This window comes from Leptodactylus fuscus, chromosome 10 (genome assembly GCF_031893055.1).
Source record: "Leptodactylus fuscus isolate aLepFus1 chromosome 10, aLepFus1.hap2, whole genome shotgun sequence".
NCBI classification, from domain to species: domain Eukaryota; kingdom Metazoa; phylum Chordata; class Amphibia; order Anura; family Leptodactylidae; genus Leptodactylus; species Leptodactylus fuscus.
Genome location: NC_134274.1, coordinates 80,961,618 through 80,982,576, shown reverse-complemented (window position 1 = coordinate 80,982,576; position 20,959 = coordinate 80,961,618). Strand labels below are relative to the sequence as shown.

General features: G+C 45.8%; 2 protein-coding genes across 3 annotated transcripts in view; one reads left to right on the top strand and one right to left on the bottom strand.

The window, feature by feature from the left end:
• Positions 1-20,959, bottom strand: part of LOC142183331 (uncharacterized) — a 260,063-nt gene that overhangs the window by 196,395 nt on the left and 42,709 nt on the right. The gene's annotated exons all lie outside the window — the stretch shown is intronic.
• On the top strand, positions 1,134-16,247 carry LOC142183335 (uncharacterized). Of its 2 annotated transcripts, none has more exons than XM_075258392.1 (9): positions 1,134-1,244; positions 4,733-4,860; positions 5,578-5,769; positions 7,361-7,469; positions 8,075-8,172; positions 8,276-8,366; positions 9,746-9,825; positions 11,329-11,440; positions 14,405-16,247. In XM_075258392.1, exons 1-9 carry the CDS (start codon positions 1,196-1,198, stop codon positions 15,337-15,339), a joined length of 1,794 nt encoding a protein of 597 aa, XP_075114493.1. In that variant the 5' UTR covers positions 1,134-1,195; the 3' UTR covers positions 15,340-16,247. The 2 variants fall into 2 exon arrangements, with proteins under 2 accessions (XP_075114493.1, XP_075114492.1); XM_075258391.1 differs by having other exon boundaries at positions 14,402-16,247.

Sequence of the window (20,959 nt, the reverse complement as noted above, 5' to 3'; positions counted from 1 at the left end):
GTGAGGGCGGTATGTCTCAGGTGGGGGGGCGGTATGTCTCAGGTGGATGCAGCATGTCTCAGGTGAGGGCGGTATGTCTCAGGTGGATGCAGCATGTCTCAGGTGAGGGCGGTATGTCTCAGGTGGGTGCGGCGTGTCTCAGGTGAGGACGGTATGTCTCAGGTGGGTGCGGCGTGTCTCAGGTGAGGGCGGTATGTCTCAGGTGGGTGCGGCGTGTCTCAGGTGAGGGCGGTATGTCTCAGGTGGGTGCAGCGTGTCTCAGGTGGGGGGGCGGTATGTCTCAGGTGAGGGCGGTATGTCTCAGGTGGGTGCAGCGTGTCTCAGGTGGCTTCAGTGTATCTCAGGTGGGGGGGCGGTATGTCTCAGGTGGGTGCAGCGTGTCTCAGGTGGGTGCGGCGTGTCTCAGGTGGGTGCGGCGTGTCTCAGGTGAGGACGGTATGTCTCAGGTGGGTGCGGCGTGTCTCAGGTGAGGGCGGTATGTCTCAGGTGGGTGCGGCGTGTCTCAGGTGAGGGCGGTATGTCTCAGGTGGGTGCAGCGTGTCTCAGGTGGGGGGGCGGTATGTCTCAGGTGGGTGCGGCGTGTCTCAGGTGGGTGCGGCGTGTCTCAGGTGGGTGCGGCGTGTCTCAGGTGGGTGCGGCGTGTCTCAGGTGGGTGCGGCGTGTCTCAGGTGGGTGCGGCGTGTCTCAGGTGGGTGCGGCGTGTCTCAGGTGAGGAGAAGCTGTCAGCTCCCACCTTCACCATTCACCCCTTTTTGGAAGTAGGGGCGCACACGGACGTTACACTGTATGGGGACTACTGGTGGATATGAGACTGTGTGTGAGGCCATAGGTGGGCCATTATACTATGTGGAAGGACAAGGTGGCCCATTATAAAGTGCTGGAGTCACAAGGGCACAGCTGGAAGGTTGGCAATACGAGAAGAGATCCTTTCTGTAGCTGATATGACAAGAGGACGAGCTTTCTATTGTCACAGACTAGAAACCTAAATCTATAAATCTGCTCCAGAAACATGGCCGCCGCCACAGGCAGTACAGTACTACAGAAAAATGGCCGCCGCCACAGGCAGTACAGTACTACAGAAAAATGGCCGCCGCCACAGGCAGTACAGCACTACAGAAAAATGGCCGCCACCTGTCTCCTCTGGTGGATTGTGAGCAGCGCTCGGCGGAGGGACTAACACCGGACAACAAGGCACATGCGTGGCAGAGCGGAGGAATACAACACCGGCGGACCGGCTACTTCCGGTGAGTGCTCCGTGTATTGTGTCCCTTGTGCTCGGAGTCTCCTTATACCTTCTCCATTACATCCTGTCTGCTGGAGCTGAGGGGTGTATGGCGGCTCCTCACACTGTCTGATTGTAGGTGTCTCTGCTCCATATACAGGCCGCCTCTGCTGCCCCCTATAGACCAGAGGCCTCTGCACTACCCTGTATATACCAGACACCCTTATTATATCCTCCTCTTATACAGGATGTCCCCCTGTCCACTGATATATACAGGGAGTCTATAGTACTACTATATACAGGTCCTATAAATAGAGCAGCTCCATCGTCACCTGTATATAACATTCCCTCTGTTCGTCTATACATAGGACTCCAATATCATCCCCTGTAAATAGGACGGCTCCATTGTTACCTGTGTATAATGTTCCCTCTGTCCTCCTATATACAGGACTCCTCTGCTGTCATCCCCTATAAATAGCACAGCCTCACCATCTCCTGTATATAGCGTTCCCTCTCTCCCCCTATATACAGGACTCCTCTTCTGTCATCCCCAATAAATAGGACGGCTCCATTGTTACCTGTATATAGCATTCCCTCTCTCCCCCTATATACAGGACTCCTCTTCTGTCATCCCCAATAAATAGGACGGCTCCATTGTTACCTGTATATAGCGTTCCCTCTGTCCCCTATATACAGTAAACCTCTGCTGTCATCCCCTATAAATAGCACGGCTTCACCATCTCCTGTATATAGCGTTCCCTCTGTCCCCTATATACAGGACTCCTCTGCTGTCATCTCCTATAAATAGGACGGCTCCATTGTTACCTGTGTATAATGTTCCCTCTCTCCCCCTATATACAGGACTCCTCTGCTGTCATCTCCTATAAATAGGACGGCTCCATTGTTACCTGTGTATAACGTTCCCTCTGTCCCCTATATACAGGACTCCTCTGCTGTCATCTCCTATAAATAGGACGGCTCCATTGTTACCTGTGTATAATGTTCCCTCTCTCCCCCTATATACAGGACTCCTCTGCTGTCATCTCCTATAAATAGGACGGCTCCATTGTTACCTGTGTATAATGTTCCCTCTCTCCCCCTATATACAGGACTCCTCTTCTGTCATCCCCAATAAATAGGACGGCTCCATTGTTACCTGTGTATAATGTTCCCTCTCTCCCCCTATATACAGGACTCCTCTGCTGTCATCCCCTATAAATAGCACAGCCTCACCATCTCCTGTATATAGCGTTCCCTCTGTCCCCTATATACAGGACTCCTCTGCTGTCATCTCCTATAAATAGGACGGCTCCATTGTTACCTGTGTATAATGTTCCCTCTCTCCCCCTATATACAGGACTCCTCTTCTGTCATCCCCAATAAATAGGACGGCTCCATTGTTACCTGTATATAGCGTTCCCTCTGTCCCCTATATACAGGACTCCTCTTCTGTCATCCCCAATAAATAGGACGGCTCCATTGTTACCTGTATATAGCGTTCCCTCTGTCCCCTATATACAGGACTCCTCTTCTGTCATCCCCAATAAATAGGACGGCTCCATTGTTACCTGTATATAGCGTTCCCTCTGTCTCCCTATATACAGGACTCCTCTTCTGTCATCCCCAATAAATAGGACGGCTCCATTGTTACCTGTGTATAATGTTCCCTCTCTCCCCCTATATACAGGACTCCTCTTCTGTCATCCCCAATAAATAGGACGGCTCCATTGTTACCTGTATATAGCGTTCCCTCTGTCCCCTATATACAGGACTCCTCTGCTGTCATCCCCTATAAATAGCACAGCCTCACCATCTCCTGTATATAGCGTTCCCTCTGTCCCCTATATACAGGACTCCTCTGCTGTCATCCCCAATAAATAGGACGGCTCCATTGTTACCTGTATATAACATTCCCTCTGTCCCCTATATACAGTAAACCTCTGCTGTCATCCCCTATAAATAGCACGGCTTCACCATCTCCTGTATATAGCGTTCCCTCTGTCCCCTATATACAGGACTCCTCTTCTGTCATCCCCAATAAATAGGACGGCTCCATTGTTACCTGTATATAGCGTTCCCTCTGTCCCCTATATACAGGACTCCTCTTCTGTCATCCCCTATAAATAGCACGGCTTCACCATCTCCTGTATATAGCGTTCCCTCTGTCCCCTATATACAGGACTCCTCTTCTGTCATCCCCAATAAATAGGACGGCTCCATTGTTACCTGTATATAGCGTTCCCTCTCTCCTCTATATACAGGACTCCTCTGCTATCTTCATCTATAAAGTGGATGACTCCATCACCATCTGTATATAAGATTTCTCTCTTATTTCACTGGGGACACAGTGCCATGTGTATAGACCTGGCCACTAGGGGGCTGACACTGGGTGTTGCCTCTGGGCTATATCCTTCTCACAGACACTGCGCTGGTCAGTTTCTTACTTGCGCTGTAGGAGGCGCTGACACCACCTGACTCGGGGCTTTCTGTATCTTTCAGGGGGATCTCCAGCGTGTACACCACATTAGTCGTACCTCCCTGCAGGTGCAGTGCTCTGCAAAAGAGTGCCGTGCCGGTCACCCAGTCCCCTCACTGCTCGCCTCTCTCCTTGGGATGCTTGGCCCCCCTTCCAGCCTTGCCATCTTTCTGTCCGGACCCCAAGCATCCATGTTGGCGTTCTCTCCCCTGCCTGGATGTCTTCTGGGCCATGTGAGTCTGTTTGTCTCGCCCGGACTCTTTAGTGCCCTGATGTGGACGTCCACGTGATCCATTACACCGGCCACCTGCTTCCATTGCTCCATGGTCCGGGCTCACATACCCATTGTAGGTGTTTTCTGTCTGGTCTGGGGCTATGCTGATAACTTGGCATTAAAAAGGTCGCAATGTTTTTTTCTACAATTTGCATTTTATTTCTACTTTGCGCCCCCACATCACTTTAAAGGGGCTCTATCAGCAAAATTCTGCTGTATGAGCCCCACATATGCCTGAATAGGCTATTCAGGCACCGTAATATTATTTTAAACCTCCCTCCCCCCCCCCCCCATTTTAAAATAAAAACATATACGTAAATCATACCTATCGTGCACGCTGGACGGTTTTCCACGGTCCGACACCATCTTGCTGTCCCGCCTTCCTCTTCTTTCTTCTTACAGCGACACCCTCCTGTCCTGGCTCTTCTCCGCCTTCCTCTTCTTTTCTTCCTGAATGAAGAAGTTCGTGAGTGTACTGCGCAGTACGCTCGCATAGTTCTAAGGGGTACTTAGAACTACAACAAAAATGGCACCGGTGCGTGCGCAGTAGCGCTCAGGAGGGAGCGTTACTGCGCATGCGCGGGATTTGAACACAACCTGCCAGAAGAACAGAAGATCAAGGCTGGGAAGAGCCAGGACAGGAGTCTCTGGTTGTCTCTCTTGTTCCTCCGATTCATTGTCACTAGATAATCCATGTCACTCATGTCATCGCTGATGGGTTTAGGAACGCTCTAACACCTATTTAATGTATTTCCTGTAGGTTACTGTCAAGTCCTCCAAAAGACAACGTTCATGACTGATCAGCCGAGGACGGACAAGGACAGAAAAGACATGGCCGACAGGATCTTAAAGCTCACCTTGGAGATTATCTACCTGCTGACTGGAGAGGTGAGGGATCCTGGGAATGATAAGTCATAACTGTGTGACGGGAGCCTGTCTAATCATCATCAGTAACTGGGATAGGAGATTGTGCCCCCAGTGGAGAACCTGCGTGGTACAGTCCATGCCAGAGGTTCTGGTGCTGTTATGAGGGGCTAGTTCATCCTCCTTGGCTGAATCAGAAGAAAAGCGTGTCACTTCCAGATTCATGGTGTTACAGCGCCTGATGTATATGATGATACAAGTGCATCAGCAGGTGGGGTGTAGTAGTCACTGTAGTTACGGGGGCAAAGATCTTGACCACATGCCCCAGCTCACCTTCTAGGCTGGTGCGGTGCTGTGGAGGTCAGCAGGGTGTCTGGCGGTGATAGTAGTGCCCTAATGGTTGCTGCTTGGAGTGCCCATGATGGTCACCCAGGAGCTCTGGCTTAGTTTCCTAGCTTCTCCTTACTCACAGTCTCCTCCACTACCCAGAATTCCCTAAGTTAGGGTCGAACCACCAATCGCCACCCATTTCTTAATGTTTCAGTCAATTAGAAGGTACATATACATATTCTGATTCCAGGTTATACACACAAGTAAACTGAGTGAGCCATGGTATACCTTTTATGGAAATCAGGAACCATTCGTTGTGGCCGGAGTGTCCTTCTAATAACATGGGTGCACGGCTGGAGGGATTCTGTACTGTATATAGTGACAGTTATCCAGATTTCTCTCCATACACAGGATTACACCGTAGTGAAGAAGACATCTGGAGAACGTGTGGCCCCAAGTAGCCGTCCCAATGTGTCAGGAGGAAGGAGCAGGAACCAGAAGACGATGACGGAGTCGCCACCTCCATCACTGATACCTGAGAGGAAGAACAATGAGAAGATCCTGGACCTCACCAAGCAGATCATTGAGCTGCTGACTGGAGAGGTGAGCGCCGCTAGGAATGCTGGGACAGTAACACAAGGGATGGACATCCAATCAGATTCCAGCTTTTATTTTTAGAGGCCCCATGTGGGTGAATTCGACGTCTGGTCTGCTTTTTGGATTTATGTAGGGGCCTGGTCTAGGATCTTAGGGCTGAATACATTTTGGGCTGTGACTTCTGAATTAGATATAGGGTCTGACATTTGGGGTTTGAATCTGAATTATTTCTGGGGTGTAAAATATTAAAGGACTTGTCTGCCATTTTTAAAAGAAAACCCTAACCCCCCCTGTAATGGTTCTTCCGTCCCAGTGCTGCAGATTCAGACGTCTGATCCCTGGTAGTTCATCTTGCATGTGACTGTTCGGTGGTGATGTGCGGTCCATGCACACGGACACATGAGCAATGGTCACGGCATTATCACTTCCTCTTTGGAGGGAAATGGAAGAGACTACATTTCCCATGATCCATCTTCCTGCTCTCACTCTCTGTGTCTGCTCCACACAGCGGCTTCCCCTGTAGTGAACCAAACATCACAGAAGTACGGTATATGACCGCAGATGTGGGAGACTTTTACCTGTGATTTTCTTATAGGGGAGAGCGAAGAAGAGAGCGGTGCACAGAGAGTGAGAGTGGGCAAATGAATAATGGGAAATGTAGTTTGTTCACAGATTCACTGCATGTAAATAACAGCAAGTAAAATAAAGAGAGCACAAGGAAATAGTGAGGACTTAGCACTGCAGCGGATGTATTTGCAGATCACTTTTGGAATGCCCCCTCTGACAGTGCACTGCTATGGACAGTACTGTCAGGGGGAGGGAGCGTTCCTCACAGCCCAGCTAAACTGTCAGTGGGCAGACATCAGTGCCTTTATAACTCCAGGGATATCTCCAGCCCCCGGGCACATACAGGGAAAGCAGTCAGTCTGCTGAATTCAGTATATAAAACCGCATGTGCTGTTCACCTCATATTTATTAGTTAAGTGTCCTGCATTACTCATTACTGTTCAGGTTATTTCTATGCATCCTTGTTGCTACCATCTGCTGGCCAGAATTTGCATGCTTGTCCTTGCTCTTGTTAATAAAGTTTTTCTCTCTGGGCGTGCTTTTAGGCAAGCCCTGGTCCATGTCACTCCCTGCAGCATTTTAGTTTTTCATAGCTGTGTGACAGGACTTGCTTATACTTGGGCTTGTGAAGGCTTCAGTTTTTGACCAGCAGTTAGGCTCAGGAAAGATACCAGCAGGACGGCATCAATGCCACGACTACCAAGGCTATTACAGTATTGTGTTATCGCTTGTCGCTGTTTTTGGGTCAAATAAACCCACGTTGGTTTATGATATCATCGCGTCTTCGTTTGAATCCTGAACTCCTGCCGGTCCGGTCTGCTCCACTGCTTGGATATGAAGGTAGGAGAGTCACACAGCCTTCATGTGGGGTCAGAACATCGCATGTGCCCGAGGACATGAAAGATCCTCTTTAATATATCTGGTGAATGTCATGTGTTGCGTATTAATGTATCCTGTGTGATATCTGTGTGATATTCAGCCATGTGCACATTATCACATAACTTCTCGTATCTTTTTGCTCACATATTAGGGTGAAGATGTGACTAATGTAAAAGTGAAGGAAACACCAGGAACTGAGATGTGTGTGAGCAGCGGACAGCAGTGTAAGGAGGAGGATATGCCTGTAGATATCAGTCCAGGTGAGTAATAGCCACTAAATCCTTCCTACCTGGGGTAAGAGGTCTCATTATACACCCTGTAGTAAGGGCAACCACCCACCCTGCTAGACCTTCACATGGATCATGGCATCCAACTAGAAGTTTTAACATGAAGGCAGGAAGGGTTACTGGTGGATTGCCGCACAAGTGACGGCTGCTCCCTGGGGGTCCTAGCTGGGGCATATGTCATCAGATTATTGTCATGGGACCCCTTTATCTAGTAAGGGGGGTGCATAGTAATCCTGTGTAGGGCAGCTTGCACACGTACAGTCTAGCTGGGCTGTGAGGAACCTCACCCCGTCTTTACTTTAACATTGCCCTGTACTGTCAGAGGGGTTGTTCCTTACTGCCCAGGAATGACGCTTTCTCTGCGGGCAGCCCCCAATGATCAGACTCCTATCCTGTGAATAGGGAAACATTGTGAAGAGTGGACAGTCCCCCTTAAAGAGGTTTTTGCAAGTGCCCATTCCCTTGTATCATTGGCCCATGTACTATTGCCTTCATGTAGCCCAAGGGAGTATACTCTGTTTATCACACTATCTACATTTTGGTAACTTATCTAGCCGCCATGTGCTTGTATTCTACAGATGGACCCACTGACCACAATGTACCTGGGCGATGTCTCACTGCAGTCTATACCCAGAGCTGGCAAGAGAAGAATCCCAGAATCCCTCATGATTATCAGGTAAGTGGCGCAGGGTCATCTACATGTACTGAGCTCACTCTATGTGTTATGGGTTTACTCTCCGCCATCTTCTGACTTGTGCTGTACTTCTATACTGAACTAGGGAGAAGACCTGCCTGATATTAAAGTGGAGGTTGTAGTAGAAGAGATGTGTGAGTGTAAGGAGGAGGAAATACCTGTACATGTAGGCCCAGGTGAGTACTAGCTATATACTGAACAGGCAAAGTGCTGGTGCTCTCTATATCAGCCTCAGATTCCTGACTTATGTGTGATCCATTGCGGGTCTGGAATAGGCCGCAGCCCCAGATGTGGGTCCTGAGACTCATTACTGGCCCATAAAAGGCTGCAGAGCCTGCACTTCAGGGCAGATCCTGGGAGGAGAGGAAGCGGCTGGGTCTGTCCTGACACTGAGAGCCATGTGTAGAGTGGATTTTTTTTGTAATTTGTTGATTCGTGTGGCTGGTAGTAAGACATGTACAGCTAGTATTTTACGCTTAGTTAGCGCTCAGACGAGCAGGATTTTGTTTGACATTATATTACCTGAAGTTAGGGCTGAATTTTATTTTGCTCATTTTTGTGCCTGAAGTAAGTTTGTTTATTTTGCAGCAGTTTTGTGCCCCTGTCTCTGATTGGTTGGGTCCGCACCATTGCTTCTACCGAGAACATAACACGAGACACTTATATAGACTTTCTATATTATGTTTGGTGCTTATTGACTGGGTAGAGCGGCCGCTCACAATCTCCTGCACCTGTACAGTCTCCAGTGAGCCCAGGCAGTTATATAGTAAAGATCCTTTTACATAGATACATGCACATTATCATATTAATAGGTGCCTGTTCACATCGGCCTATTAACCTGGGTTCATACTGTGTGACATCGCCCCGCTCCTGTTCTGCCCAAGATGGCGGCTAGAGGACCACGTGACCATTACATCACTCCTTGAGAAAAAGCAATTCTCCAGCAAAAAATATAAAAATTTGTTTTGACGGATGTTGTTTCTGCATTTATGGACATAATGGGTTAATTTTTTGTACAACCATGTTCACGTATAGGGTTTTTTTTTTTTTCCCCCCCGTGAGTTCATTAATTTTTATTTTTCCAGACATGTCCCTGTCTCCGAGCGAGGTTACTTGTATATGTCATTTAGGACTATGGTTTCTTTCACAGTTCATGTATGTATCGCTGGTACCTTTAAGCTTAAGGTCACGTGTAAGATCCTATCACCTGTGTTTAACCACTTCAACTTGTATTTTTTGATTATTTTTTTTTTAATCTTTTTTTTTTTTTTTTCACTATTTTATGAGAGATTCTATACATTGATATTGTGGCTGGTCATAGATCCCCCCCACCTTAAAAATTTTTTTTTTTTTTTTTTTTTGCTGATGCGAGTATAAGCTGAGGGAGGCTTTGTCAGCACAAAAACTGTGCTGAATAATTCGGCTTATACTCGAGTATATATTGGGGACACTTCTCTGTAGAGGGGACTGGAAAGTGCGGAGAGACAAAGGGTAAAATAAATGGCGGACATGACATGTAAATGACTCGGTCACTGTGTCCATATTGTTTCTTCAGATGGCTGCAGCGAGGAGTGTGACCCCCAGGAATGTCCCCGTCATCTGTACCCCAATGATGGTATTCTGCAAGTACATCAGGTAAATGAAGCCAAGGTCTCGCCATGTACTGTATCTGTCATGTATCTGCTATTCTATCCCACAAAAGACATCTATGGCACATCTACCGAATGTCATAAGTGTCTGATAGATGCATCTGTATCTAAAATGATCCTCCCCAACCACAACCTTGTTGAAAGTGAAGTCTTCGATGGTCAGGCTTATACGAGAACAGAATATCTCTGAGCTTAAAGGGATTGTCCTGTATCTCCTATCCACAGTGCGGGGATAAGGGTGTGCTCGCAGGGGGCACAATTGTTAGATCCCCCACTGATCAGAGGGACAGGGTGACTGAATTCCCACTATGGTCTCCTTGTGAATGGAGATCCAGTGCGCTTGTGTGACCGCTGCTCCATTCATCTCTACGGGGGCTGTGGGCGCTGCCGAAGATTGCAGTCCTGACAGCCCATAGAAGTGAATAGATCATCGGTCACAAAAGTAATCTGGCGCTGGAGGCCTTGGGGAGGATTTTCAAGGTAAATGGCAGTAATGGAAACAACATAGCTCCCTGTTCTAAGCTGTTTCCATATTTCCTATTCACGTCTATGGGAGTTATGGAAACAGCGTATCTCAGAGAGCTGTGCTGTTCTTGTAAGCATTCTTTATTGCATTCAGTATTCAGTCCGGGGGTCCCCAAGTGGAATCCCCAAACAGAATACCGAATACAGATGTGAACCTGGCCTTAGCAGTGAGGTCAGTCAGAGGTTATAGTCTATGGAGTCTGTGTGGCTTCTTAGCTAACCGATTTATGCGTATAGGTTTCCATTCGGAGGGGGGTCCCCAATCGTAATCCTGGCCAGTAGATACAATCACTAGAAGACACACTGTATGTGCCTGATAGCTGACTTCATTCAGATATCAGAAGTCAGGTGTCAGCATTCAGGTATCAGAGGTCAGTTTCAGTATTCATGTATCTCTGGTCAGGTATCAGAAGTCATCTGTGGTCAAGTGTCAGAGGTCAGTTGTATCTGTAGTCAGGTATCTATGGTCAGGTGTCAGAAGTCAGTTGTTTCTGTGGTCAGGTGTCAGAGGTCAGTTGTATCTGTAGTCAGGTATCTGTGGTCAAGTGTCAGAGGTCAGTTGTTTCTGTAGTCAGGTATCTGTGGTCAAGTGTCAGAGGTCAGTTGTTTCTGTAGTCAGGTATCTGTGGTCAAGTGTCAGAGGTCAGTTGTATCTGTAGTCAGGTATCTGTGGTCAAGTGTCAGATGTCAGTTGTATCTGTAGTCAGGTATCTGTGGTCAAGTGTCAGAGGTCAGTTGTATCTGTAGTCAGGTATCTGTGGTCAAGTGTCAGAGGTCAGTTGTATCTGTAGTCAGGTATCTGTGGTCAGGTTTCAGTAGTCAGACAAATCGGGTGTCGGAGTTGTAAACTTCCATTAATCTGATGTTTGACTCTATCTGTAGATGTCCTAAATATGGACACTGTACACCAGTGACTACACCAGCTCCAGGTCTTCTTATAGCTCCACATTATTCTACATTGTAGGCTGAAGATGTGTCTGGCATTAAAGATGAAGCCACATGTATAGAAGAGGAGACATATGGAAGTCCTGACCTGCAGAGTAAGACCGAGGGAATTCCTGGAGACATCAGCCCAGGTGAGGCAGGCTCTGTGTGTCCTCCATATAACTATCTTTCTTCTCTACACCCGTCTTCATCTAAGCAAAGTAACGAGGAGAAATATGGAGGGTACTGTAGAAATATATGTATATGCATTAGGTATGCCATTAAAGGGGTTGTCCCATAACAAGGATCCTATATATACTGCTAGTTTATTTGGATTTTAGACTTTTCCTAAATACATTGCTTTATCAAAACTGCTTTGTTTGGCCGCTATCTTAATTTATTCACTTCATTGTGTACACCCCGTTTCCATGACCATGGGGCCGTGTTATCTCCTCAGTCCCCAAGTAAGGTAGCTGCCTGCTCTCAGGGGGGAGGGAGGGGTTGAATGCTTGGCAGGTGAGAGCTCTGGGATTTCTGAGCTCTTATCAGTCGGTTTAATTGAATTTGGCTGATAAGGGCTGAGATAGGGAGGCCTTGACCTCTGTATGTATTGTAAACTGACTCAAATCCAGCTCTGTTACATCAGCTTCTACATCAACTTCATACTGTGGTATTTCATTTACAACCAATCCCTCATTACTGACTGCAAACATAGCAGATAGCAGAGCAAGTGAAACCCTGCCCACCAATGTGCCGAGAAAACCAGGAAGTGAAGAGAGCACAGAGCCTGCATGTTGGTGAACAAGCGAGATGGGAATACCCCATTAAAGGACCACAGCTTAGGATAGATCATCTGTATCTTGTTAGCGGAGTTCTATATCCAGGACCCCAACAGATCAGCTAGCAACGAGTCGCATCTGCTTCACAAGCCAATTAAGTCACATTCATTTATTACATGGCCTGTGTGCAGTTTCTACAAACTGGGGAAGGGGGGGGGGGGGAGGGTTCGAGTGTCCGCTCTAACTGGCATCTACTCTGAAATCTCTGCTGAACTGCAAGCTCTCTGCAGAATCAAATTATGTTTCCATAGAAGTCTGTGGAGTGCGATGGCAGGTGAAAGATTAGCACAGACACAGGCAAACATAAGCTGCTGTCCTCTGTAATGTCCTGTATGACCTTGCTTCTGCTTGTGAGGGACAACAAGAGAGTTATGGAGCAGCTTCTCTCCAGTTTTAGGAGAGAATTAGGAGCGGACACTAGGTTTTTTCTGTCCACTTGAAAAGTCGGACATCTTTACAAGCAGACAGTGAAGGACAGGCACGGAGTGCAAAAGAACGCACCCGATCGCCATTTACATGAATGACAAGTGTCACGGACACAGGTAGTGTCCGCTCCTAATGTCCGTGCGAGATTTTGAACGGACACTAGGAGCGGACACTACCTGTCGGACACCTGTGAACGCCCCCTAACACATAGGCTACTTTTTATCCCGGTAAATGACATGGCTTCACAACTGTTGTTGCAGACGTAATCGTCTATATCCTGGATCAATCAGTCAGTCCAAATTAATGAGCATGTTTAAACTACTAATAATGACACAGACACTGCATTTCCGTATCAAATATCAGCTAGATGCTCTTCTCAGTCCTTCCCAACAGCATTGTTGACTCTTTATTAAAAGTTCACACACTTAAGAGACAAAGCAAGGAGGGGTTATTGCCTCCTTGCCATTCCTGAGCTGCTGTCCTCCTCCCATTGGCTCCAAACTTCAATGTCCAGCCAGACACCTCCTTGCTCCAGTCTGTGGAATTCTGTTACTGGGTGTGCCACATAGGAATCAAGCCCCATCTTGGTTTTAAGATCCTTTGTCTCAGATCTATGTAACCTTATTAAGGAAAAATTAGTATTTCGATAACAAACATGCAATACAAAGTGTAAGAATCTTGATTCATGTTCTCAGACTTGACACTGTTATGCATTTATGTTCACATACTATGTTACACTGCTCTTGCCAGCAGCACTATCAGCTAATTGGAGTTTTCTGATAAAGCCAGGTCTGTTATCTCTCTATGTAAACACACAGATAACACTGAGTCCATTCTGTAAAAGAAAACAGAAGACTCTGCATAAGTCTTCTGTGACCTGTTGAGCCAGAGGGAGGAGGGGAGACTCAAATACAGAAAGTCAGAAGCAGATTCTGGAGGCAGCGTGTTCGGACACTGACTTGAGAAAACACCTTTAATACAAATTGGCAGTTTCCCAATTTTAAACATGCTGAGGAAACAAAAAATCTAATTTGTCCCAAACTTCCCAAAAAAAAACCAGAGCTAAGAAGGTAGCCAGAAGTCTATAGACTTCTGCTCAAGCAGAGCTGAGGAGGATTGAGCAATCTAGGTGTCAAGTAGCTCTTAGAGCAGCCGAAACTCCAGAGCAGGTGGATCATCGATGCCAACAACACACTCATTATATGGTGGCCCAGCGAGCTTCTGAGATGCCACAACAATCACAGGCACGGAACGAGGAACAAGCATCAGCAGGAGAGTGATCAGGTCATTGGTCTTTAAAGAGGTGTTTCTGTCTGGTTGGGGGTCACAGCACCCAAGAACAATGGCCACTCATGCTTTGTATGAATGAATCAGAAGGTCATGTATGCTGCCGCTTTGTTCATACCTCCAGGCCTGCAACCTACGGTGACCCTGTACCACGACCATATGCATGTGCCTGGTCCAGGGTAACCGTACGGACTGCACATGGATGACATCTGTTTGCCACCCATGCCTCTATAGATTCATTTACTTGCAGTAAGCCCAGACTGGTGTAGCATCTGTCCTGAGTATTGCACTGGGCTCACTAGACAATACACAGGTCTTCTATGGGGATATAGAGAAAACCGGATCGGTGCGCTAGCCATGAGAAACACCGCTGGCATACTGACTCCTATAGGCATGTGTAATCTCATTCCCTCACTGTCGTCTCTCTTGAATTTGTTCCTGCAGGTAAGTAATGTAGAGGTAATAGTCTCCGTCCTGACAAATATTTGTTTCATATAAGAATGTTATATAAAAAAAAATTGGTGTTTGATAAAATGTAAAATAACACATTATTTCCCCTAGCAGATGCCTTCACGAGAGACACGGAGAGACATTATCTCTTTTTATCTCGAAATTGTGGGTCGGAAGGTCTATCTGGAACATTCCTCAATGACCCCAGTATTTCCCAAGTGTTTTGGAACAGAGATCCATTGTCTGGTCACAAGAAACCTTCTCCTTATCTATCCAAGATGGTTCATGAAACCAAGTCTTTTAGTCTTTCCAAGCACAGGAGAACTCTCCGAGCACAGGAGAACTTACGATGTATAGAATGTGGGAAAAGTTTTACGCGTAAAGATCATCTGAAGAGACATCAGAGACTTCACCAAGACGAGAGACCGTTCTCCTGTTCGGAATGTGGGAAAGGTTTTAACCACTTCTCGGTTCTCGTGGAACATCAGAGAATTCACACAGGAGAGCGGCCATTTTTATGCATGGAGTGTGGCAAAAGTTTTATCTATAAATCCGCTCTTTTGGTTCATCAGAAAATTCACACGGGGGAAAAGCCATTTATATGCCTCGAATGTGGGAAACGTTTTACCCGAAAATCAATTCTTACCGATCATGAGAGAATTCACACAGGAGAGAAGCCATTTTTATGTCTGGAATGTGGGAGGAGCTTTACCCAGAGATCCGTATTTGTCAAACATCAGCGAATTCATACGGGGGAGAAGCCATTTTCATGCTCGGAATGTGGGAAGTGTTTTGCCCGGAAATCATGTCTTCTCATACATGAGAAAATTCACTCTGGAGAGAAGCCTTTTATATGTTCTGAATGTGGCAAGCAGTTTACCCTTAAAAGAAATCTAGTCAGACATCAAAAAATTCACACAAGAGAGAAACCGTTTGCGAGTATGGAGTATATGAAATGTTTTACCCAGACATCACATCTTGTACACGAGAAATTTCACACAGTGGCGACTTCTGAGGACACAACACTCAAAGTGGATGCCGTTTTATGAGCCCCTATTCTGATGGAGGGGAAGTACAAGGATGTTTTTATAGACTTGAATTTTCTTCAGCTGACAACTAGTAACTCAACCTGACACCCACCAGAAGCCAGATACCATCATTGTCTGCATGCATGTTGAAGCCCCCAAGCCTTCCAGGTGTAGCCCCATCTCACTAAACATACTGTTTGCTTTCAGGTCTTTGAGATCTATCTTCCTAAACTTACTGTTAAATATGGTCCTCCTTGAAGACTTGTTGTCCAAGACCATAAAATCTTTTTATTACTGGAGTTTGTGACTTGTATTTTTAGTCACTTCACTACAGACCCATTTTCACTGGCCGGGCACAATTTTATACTTTAATTTTTTGGAATGTGCGGTTTTGAGGACTATAACATAATATAAAATATGTGCCGAATATGGGAAACCTCTTAAGAAGCACCACTCAAGTCTTTATCTGCACAGGAAAATTCACAGTGCGGCCATATTCATATCCAGAATGTGTGAAAGGCTTTACCAGGAAGTTAGTTGTTGAAGAACCTCAGAGAACTCTCTTAGAGAAGGGATTGTTTTCATGTTCAGACTGTGGGAAATGTTCTTAAACATCAAAGAACTCACACAGGAGACAAGCCATATTCATGTTCAGAATGTGGGAAATGTTCTGAAACATCAAAGAACTCACACAGGAGAGAAGCCATATTCATGTTCAGAATGTGGGAAATGTTCTGAAACATCAAAGAACTCACACAGGAGAGAAGCCATATTCATGTTCAGAATGTGGGAAATGTTCTTAAACATCAAAGAACTCACACAGGAGAGAAGCCATATTCATGTTCAGAATGTGGGAAATGTTCTTAAACATCAAAGAACTCACACAGGAGAGAAGCCATATTCATGTTCAGAATGAGGGAAATGTTTTACCAAGATATCAAATGTTAACATCAGAGAATTCACACAGGGCAGAAATTGTTTCCATGTCCAGAATGTGGGAAAAGTTTTTCCCACAAATCAGATCTTGCTAAGCATCAGCTGATTCAATCAGGGGAGAAGCTATTTATGTGTCTGCATTGCGATAAGTGTTTTGTGAATAAAATGATCTTGAGAGACATCAGGGAAAGCCCAAATTTAATAAACTGTTCAAATGCTTGGTTTTTGGAGAATTCTTCACACAGATAGGAGATCTTGTTGCCCACCATAGAATTCACAAATGGGAGGGGTCCTTCTCGTGTTCAGAATGTGGGGAGTGGGTTACACAGGCATCAGGAAAATGCTGAAAGTTAACACCTGCGGATTGTTTTTTAAAAATCTATTGAATGAAGATGGTGTATGAAGGCTCATACAGTCAGAACAGAGGGCCCAGCAAGACCTGGCAGTTCAACTTTTCATGAAAACTTAGGTACTCTTTAACCCCTTCCCGCCGATGGCATTTTTTGATTTTCGTTTTTGACTCCCCTCCTTCTAAACCCCATAACTTTTTTATTTCTCCGCTCCCAGAGCCATATGAGGTCTTAATTTTTGCGGGACAAATTTTTCTTCATGATGCCGCCATCATGGATTTGAAGAAAAAATGCATTTCTGCAACTTTCTTACAGGCTTTGGTTTTACGGCGTTCACTGTGCAGCCAAAATGACATGTCCCCTGTATTGTGTTTCGGTACGTTTCCGGGGATACCAAATTTCTATGGTTTTATTTACATTTTGACCCCTAAAAAAAATTTCCAAAACTGTGTTAAATTTTTTTTTCTAAAAGTCGCCATATTCCGACGGCCGTAACTTTTTTATACGTAAGTGTACGGGGATGCATAGGGCGTCTTTTTTTTGTGGGGCCGGGTGTACTTTTTAGTTCTACCATTTTCGGGAAATGTTATTGCTTTGATCACTTTTTATTCAAATTTTTATCAGAATCAAAACAGTGAAAAAACGGCGGTTTGGCACTTTTGACTATTTTTCCCGCTACGGCGTTTACCGAACAGGAAAAATATTTGTATAGCTTTGTAGAGCGGGCGATTTCGGACGCGGGGATACCTAACATGTAGGTGTTTCACAGTTTTTAACTACTTTTATATTTGTTCTAGGGAAAGGGGGGTGATTTGAACTTTTAATTCTTTTTATATTTTTTTTAACTTTTTTTTTTTTTTGCATTTATTAGACCCCCTAGGGGTGTTGAACCCCAGGGGGTCTGATCACTAATGCATTGCAATGCATTGCAAAAAAACATCCTTTCTTTTGCAGGCTGCATAGACCAGCCTGCAAAAGAGAGGATTTGCAGACAAGCCTAGGAGCCTGTACAAGGCTCCCGGCTGTCATGCCAATGGGACGTCAGCCCTGGAGCATGCTCCAGGAGCTGGCGATCCCGGCCAAAATGGCGGCGCCCGTGCGCCGCCGGGAAAATGGTGCCTCCGGCGCCTTTGACCGCGGCGCCGGAGGGGTTAATGCCTCCGATCGGTCCGGGGACCGATCGGAGGCATTAGAGCCGGTTGTCTACTGCTTAAAGCAGTAGACACCCGGCGGCTATGGCGGCCGCCCGGGCGGGCGGTTGCCATAGTTACAGACCCGACATGCGCCGTACTATTACGGCGCATGTCGGGAAGGGGTTAAGGAGCAGAATAAGCAACACTCTGTCGTATATATTCATGGTGACTTGAAGACTTTACTGCAGCAATGTAAGTACAATACAAGAAAATCAAAGAAATTCTGGCTGCCCGTGGAATAGGACCGTGATGGCGAACCTTTTAGAGACCGAGTGCCCAAACTGCAACCCATAACCCACTACATTATCACAAAGTGCCAACACGGCGATTTAACCTTAATACTCTGCAGATCCACAATTGCCACCACATAGTACAATCTGCCCCACCATGGCCCCCATACAGTATCATCTGTTCCACAGAGAGGGCTGTGAGTGCCACCTCTGGCATGTATGTCATAGATTCGCCATCATGAGAATAGGAGATAAGCAGAAGGATCCTGAGGTTTGATCCATATGAACACAGAAACACAATATTAACAGACAACAGAAGAGGGAAGGGAGGAGACGGCGATTCGTAGGCTCAAGTAAACCCAGATACCTCCATAGGCACCAGATCAAGCGAGTGTATGTGGGGTACCAAAGGAGATGGGTGGAGGCGATAGACCTATGGAAACCAAATATTAACAGGGGTGGGGGGGAGGTTGGGGAGAATCAGATATCTTTATGAGTGTACCGGTACCAAGGTTCCCAGTAGACCGGAAACTGAAACTAACTGGGAGTCCCCAGCTGTAGAGCTGCTCGAACCTGTAAAGTTGATTAACCTTTTCCTTCCACTGGGGGATGGAGGGTGGGTCGGTCTCACGCCACCAAAGAGGGATCAGAAGCTTAGCTGCTTGGATTAACCAGGTGATAAGGCATGACCGTCTGGGAGAAAAGTTGAGAGACTACACACAAAGCAGAATGGTTTCAGGCCATAGCTTCAAATTCAACATTGAAAATGGATTTAATCTTTCTCTCAATTGCCACCGAGAAGATACTAATTTTGGGGCACGTGACCTAGAGAGATCCCTCGGAGAGATGGCAGCGCCAACATTGACCAGAATTAGAGGAGTTAATTCTATGGAGGAGCAGTGTTCTATACCACCTGGTGAGCAATTTAAACGAGTTCTCCTGAATCCCAAGGGTGCCTTCACATGGCGTAAACAGAGCCCATTGATTTCAATGGGTGCCGATATACGCGCACTACCCATTGAAATCAATCGGAGGCTTTTTTCCTACTGATTTCAACGTGTAGTGCGCGTATATCGGCACCCATTGAAATCGATGGGCTCTGTTTTGAAGCGCCGCGCTCGGACACGTGTATATGTGTCTAAAGGAGTGGCACACTACACCGTGTGAAGGCACCCTAAGACAACTAGAGAAACCATGGGAACTCAACAGGATATGTTTGACATCGGAAGGCGAGAATACCAGTCCCAACTCCCTTTCCCGCTCACTAACAAAGTATGGTTTGAGGGGTAGGGAGCATGAAAGTAAAGAGTTATATATAGGAAATAGTTTTATTCTGTGGGTTGTAAGTCAGAGATTTTCTCAAACCAGTTGAGATCCTTAAGCAGAGCAGGAGAAGTCCCTATAGGGGAGTTGGTAGGACAGGGAGTCAAGGAAGGTCACAATGGCGATCCCCTTTGGACAAGAGGGGCGTCAGGGGAGGAGAGTTCGTGTCAGTTAGTGAGGAACAGATAGGGATGTGGAGGAAGGGAGTCCAAGGAAAACACAGGTTTGGAAAAGTAGAGGAACCCCAACTAGGAAGGAGGCCCAAAGGCATGGTGTCATAGGCCCAACATTCCTCATGGCCTTAAACCAATAACCCATTCTTAAGATAAATAAATAACTACACAACAACGACTTCATGTGGATAAATTAGGCCGCAATGTTTATTATTAAAGGTTATATGAATTGATTAAAAATCAATAAATTAATCAATAAATAATAAAATAAATAACCAATTCATAATAAATTCAACCAATCACATAAGAGATTATCCAAACCCAGACTGAATATGTCCAGACCCACATCCAATAAATGCACCATATCGCCTCTGTATAGCCCATCACAGAAACCCTCCAAGTCTGAATGCCTATAACTTAGGCCACCCAAGACCGGCAAAAATGTTTCCATATTCTTGTTGATGCACTTTCTAATTTGCTCCTTGAATTTAATCTCCTTTAACGACCACATAAGTCTGGGGACAATCTCAGAGAATGCGATGGTACAGTCAGGGAACATGCATTTAATTACAGACATATCCCAACATCGATTGTAACGTTTTATATTTCCCTATATCATTACCGCCTGCATGTACTATAATCAATTTAGGTTCTGGCCATTTGGAAGAGACCTTCTTTAGTTCAGGAATCGACATATTCCATCTCAAACCCCTTACCCCATGCCAAAAAACTGAAAACTTATTACAGTCCAACAAAAGATTCTCTGTGTAAGGCCTCTTAGCCGCTCTCTTCTGGGCCCAATATATGAAGGAGTGACCTATTAAGACTCCTTGACCTTTCGGCCTACTATCCAGATATCTCTGCACCGTCCTCACCGGACACCACCAGGAACCCTGGAATTTGTTCAATTTAATTAACCGACCTCTTCCTAACTGATCTGTCTTAGATCTCGGTATTCTGATACAAACGTTATCAACTCCTACCTGCACATTCTCCCACAAAAGCCCTGTCAACTCTACCTTACTAGCTGAAACCAACGCTCCAATTCGTAACGCTGCAAAGAAGGCCGGATTAAATGCCGAACTAAATAAACATGTTTCTAATTCATTCCAACAAACTCCTAATAAACTCTCACAAATCCTGACCAACAAATTAAAAGAAATCGGTCTCCTGCTTGGGACTTTATAACTCCTTTTCTTGTAACCTTTCAAACTGTGACTGTAATAGGTGTAACACCCTTAATTCTGAAAAAGAAAGCTAACCCGGACAAAATTTTAACAATGGAGGAATAAGACATCTCTCTAGACATTGGCATATTAACAAACCTTAAAGGGATTCTACCATTAAAAACCTTTTTCCTTTAGATAAGACGTCGGAATAGTCTTTAGAAAGACTATTCATCTCTTACCTTTAGATGTGATCTCTGCCGCGCCGTT

What these genes read in the sequence shown, in the direction of transcription:
- LOC142183335 (XM_075258391.1), top strand. Translation starts at nt 1,196, where the DNA reads ATGCGTGGCAGAGCGGAGGAATACAACACCGGCGGACCGGCTACTTCC. An exon ending in TTGAGCTGCTGACTGGAGAG is followed by an intron (nt 5,770 to 7,360) that starts GTGAGCGCCGCT and finishes CTCACATATTAG; the next exon opens with GGTGAAGATGTGACTAATGT. An exon ending in TCCTGGAGACATCAGCCCAG is followed by an intron (nt 11,441 to 14,401) that starts GTGAGGCAGGCT and finishes TATTTCCCCTAG; the next exon opens with CAGATGCCTTCACGAGAGAC.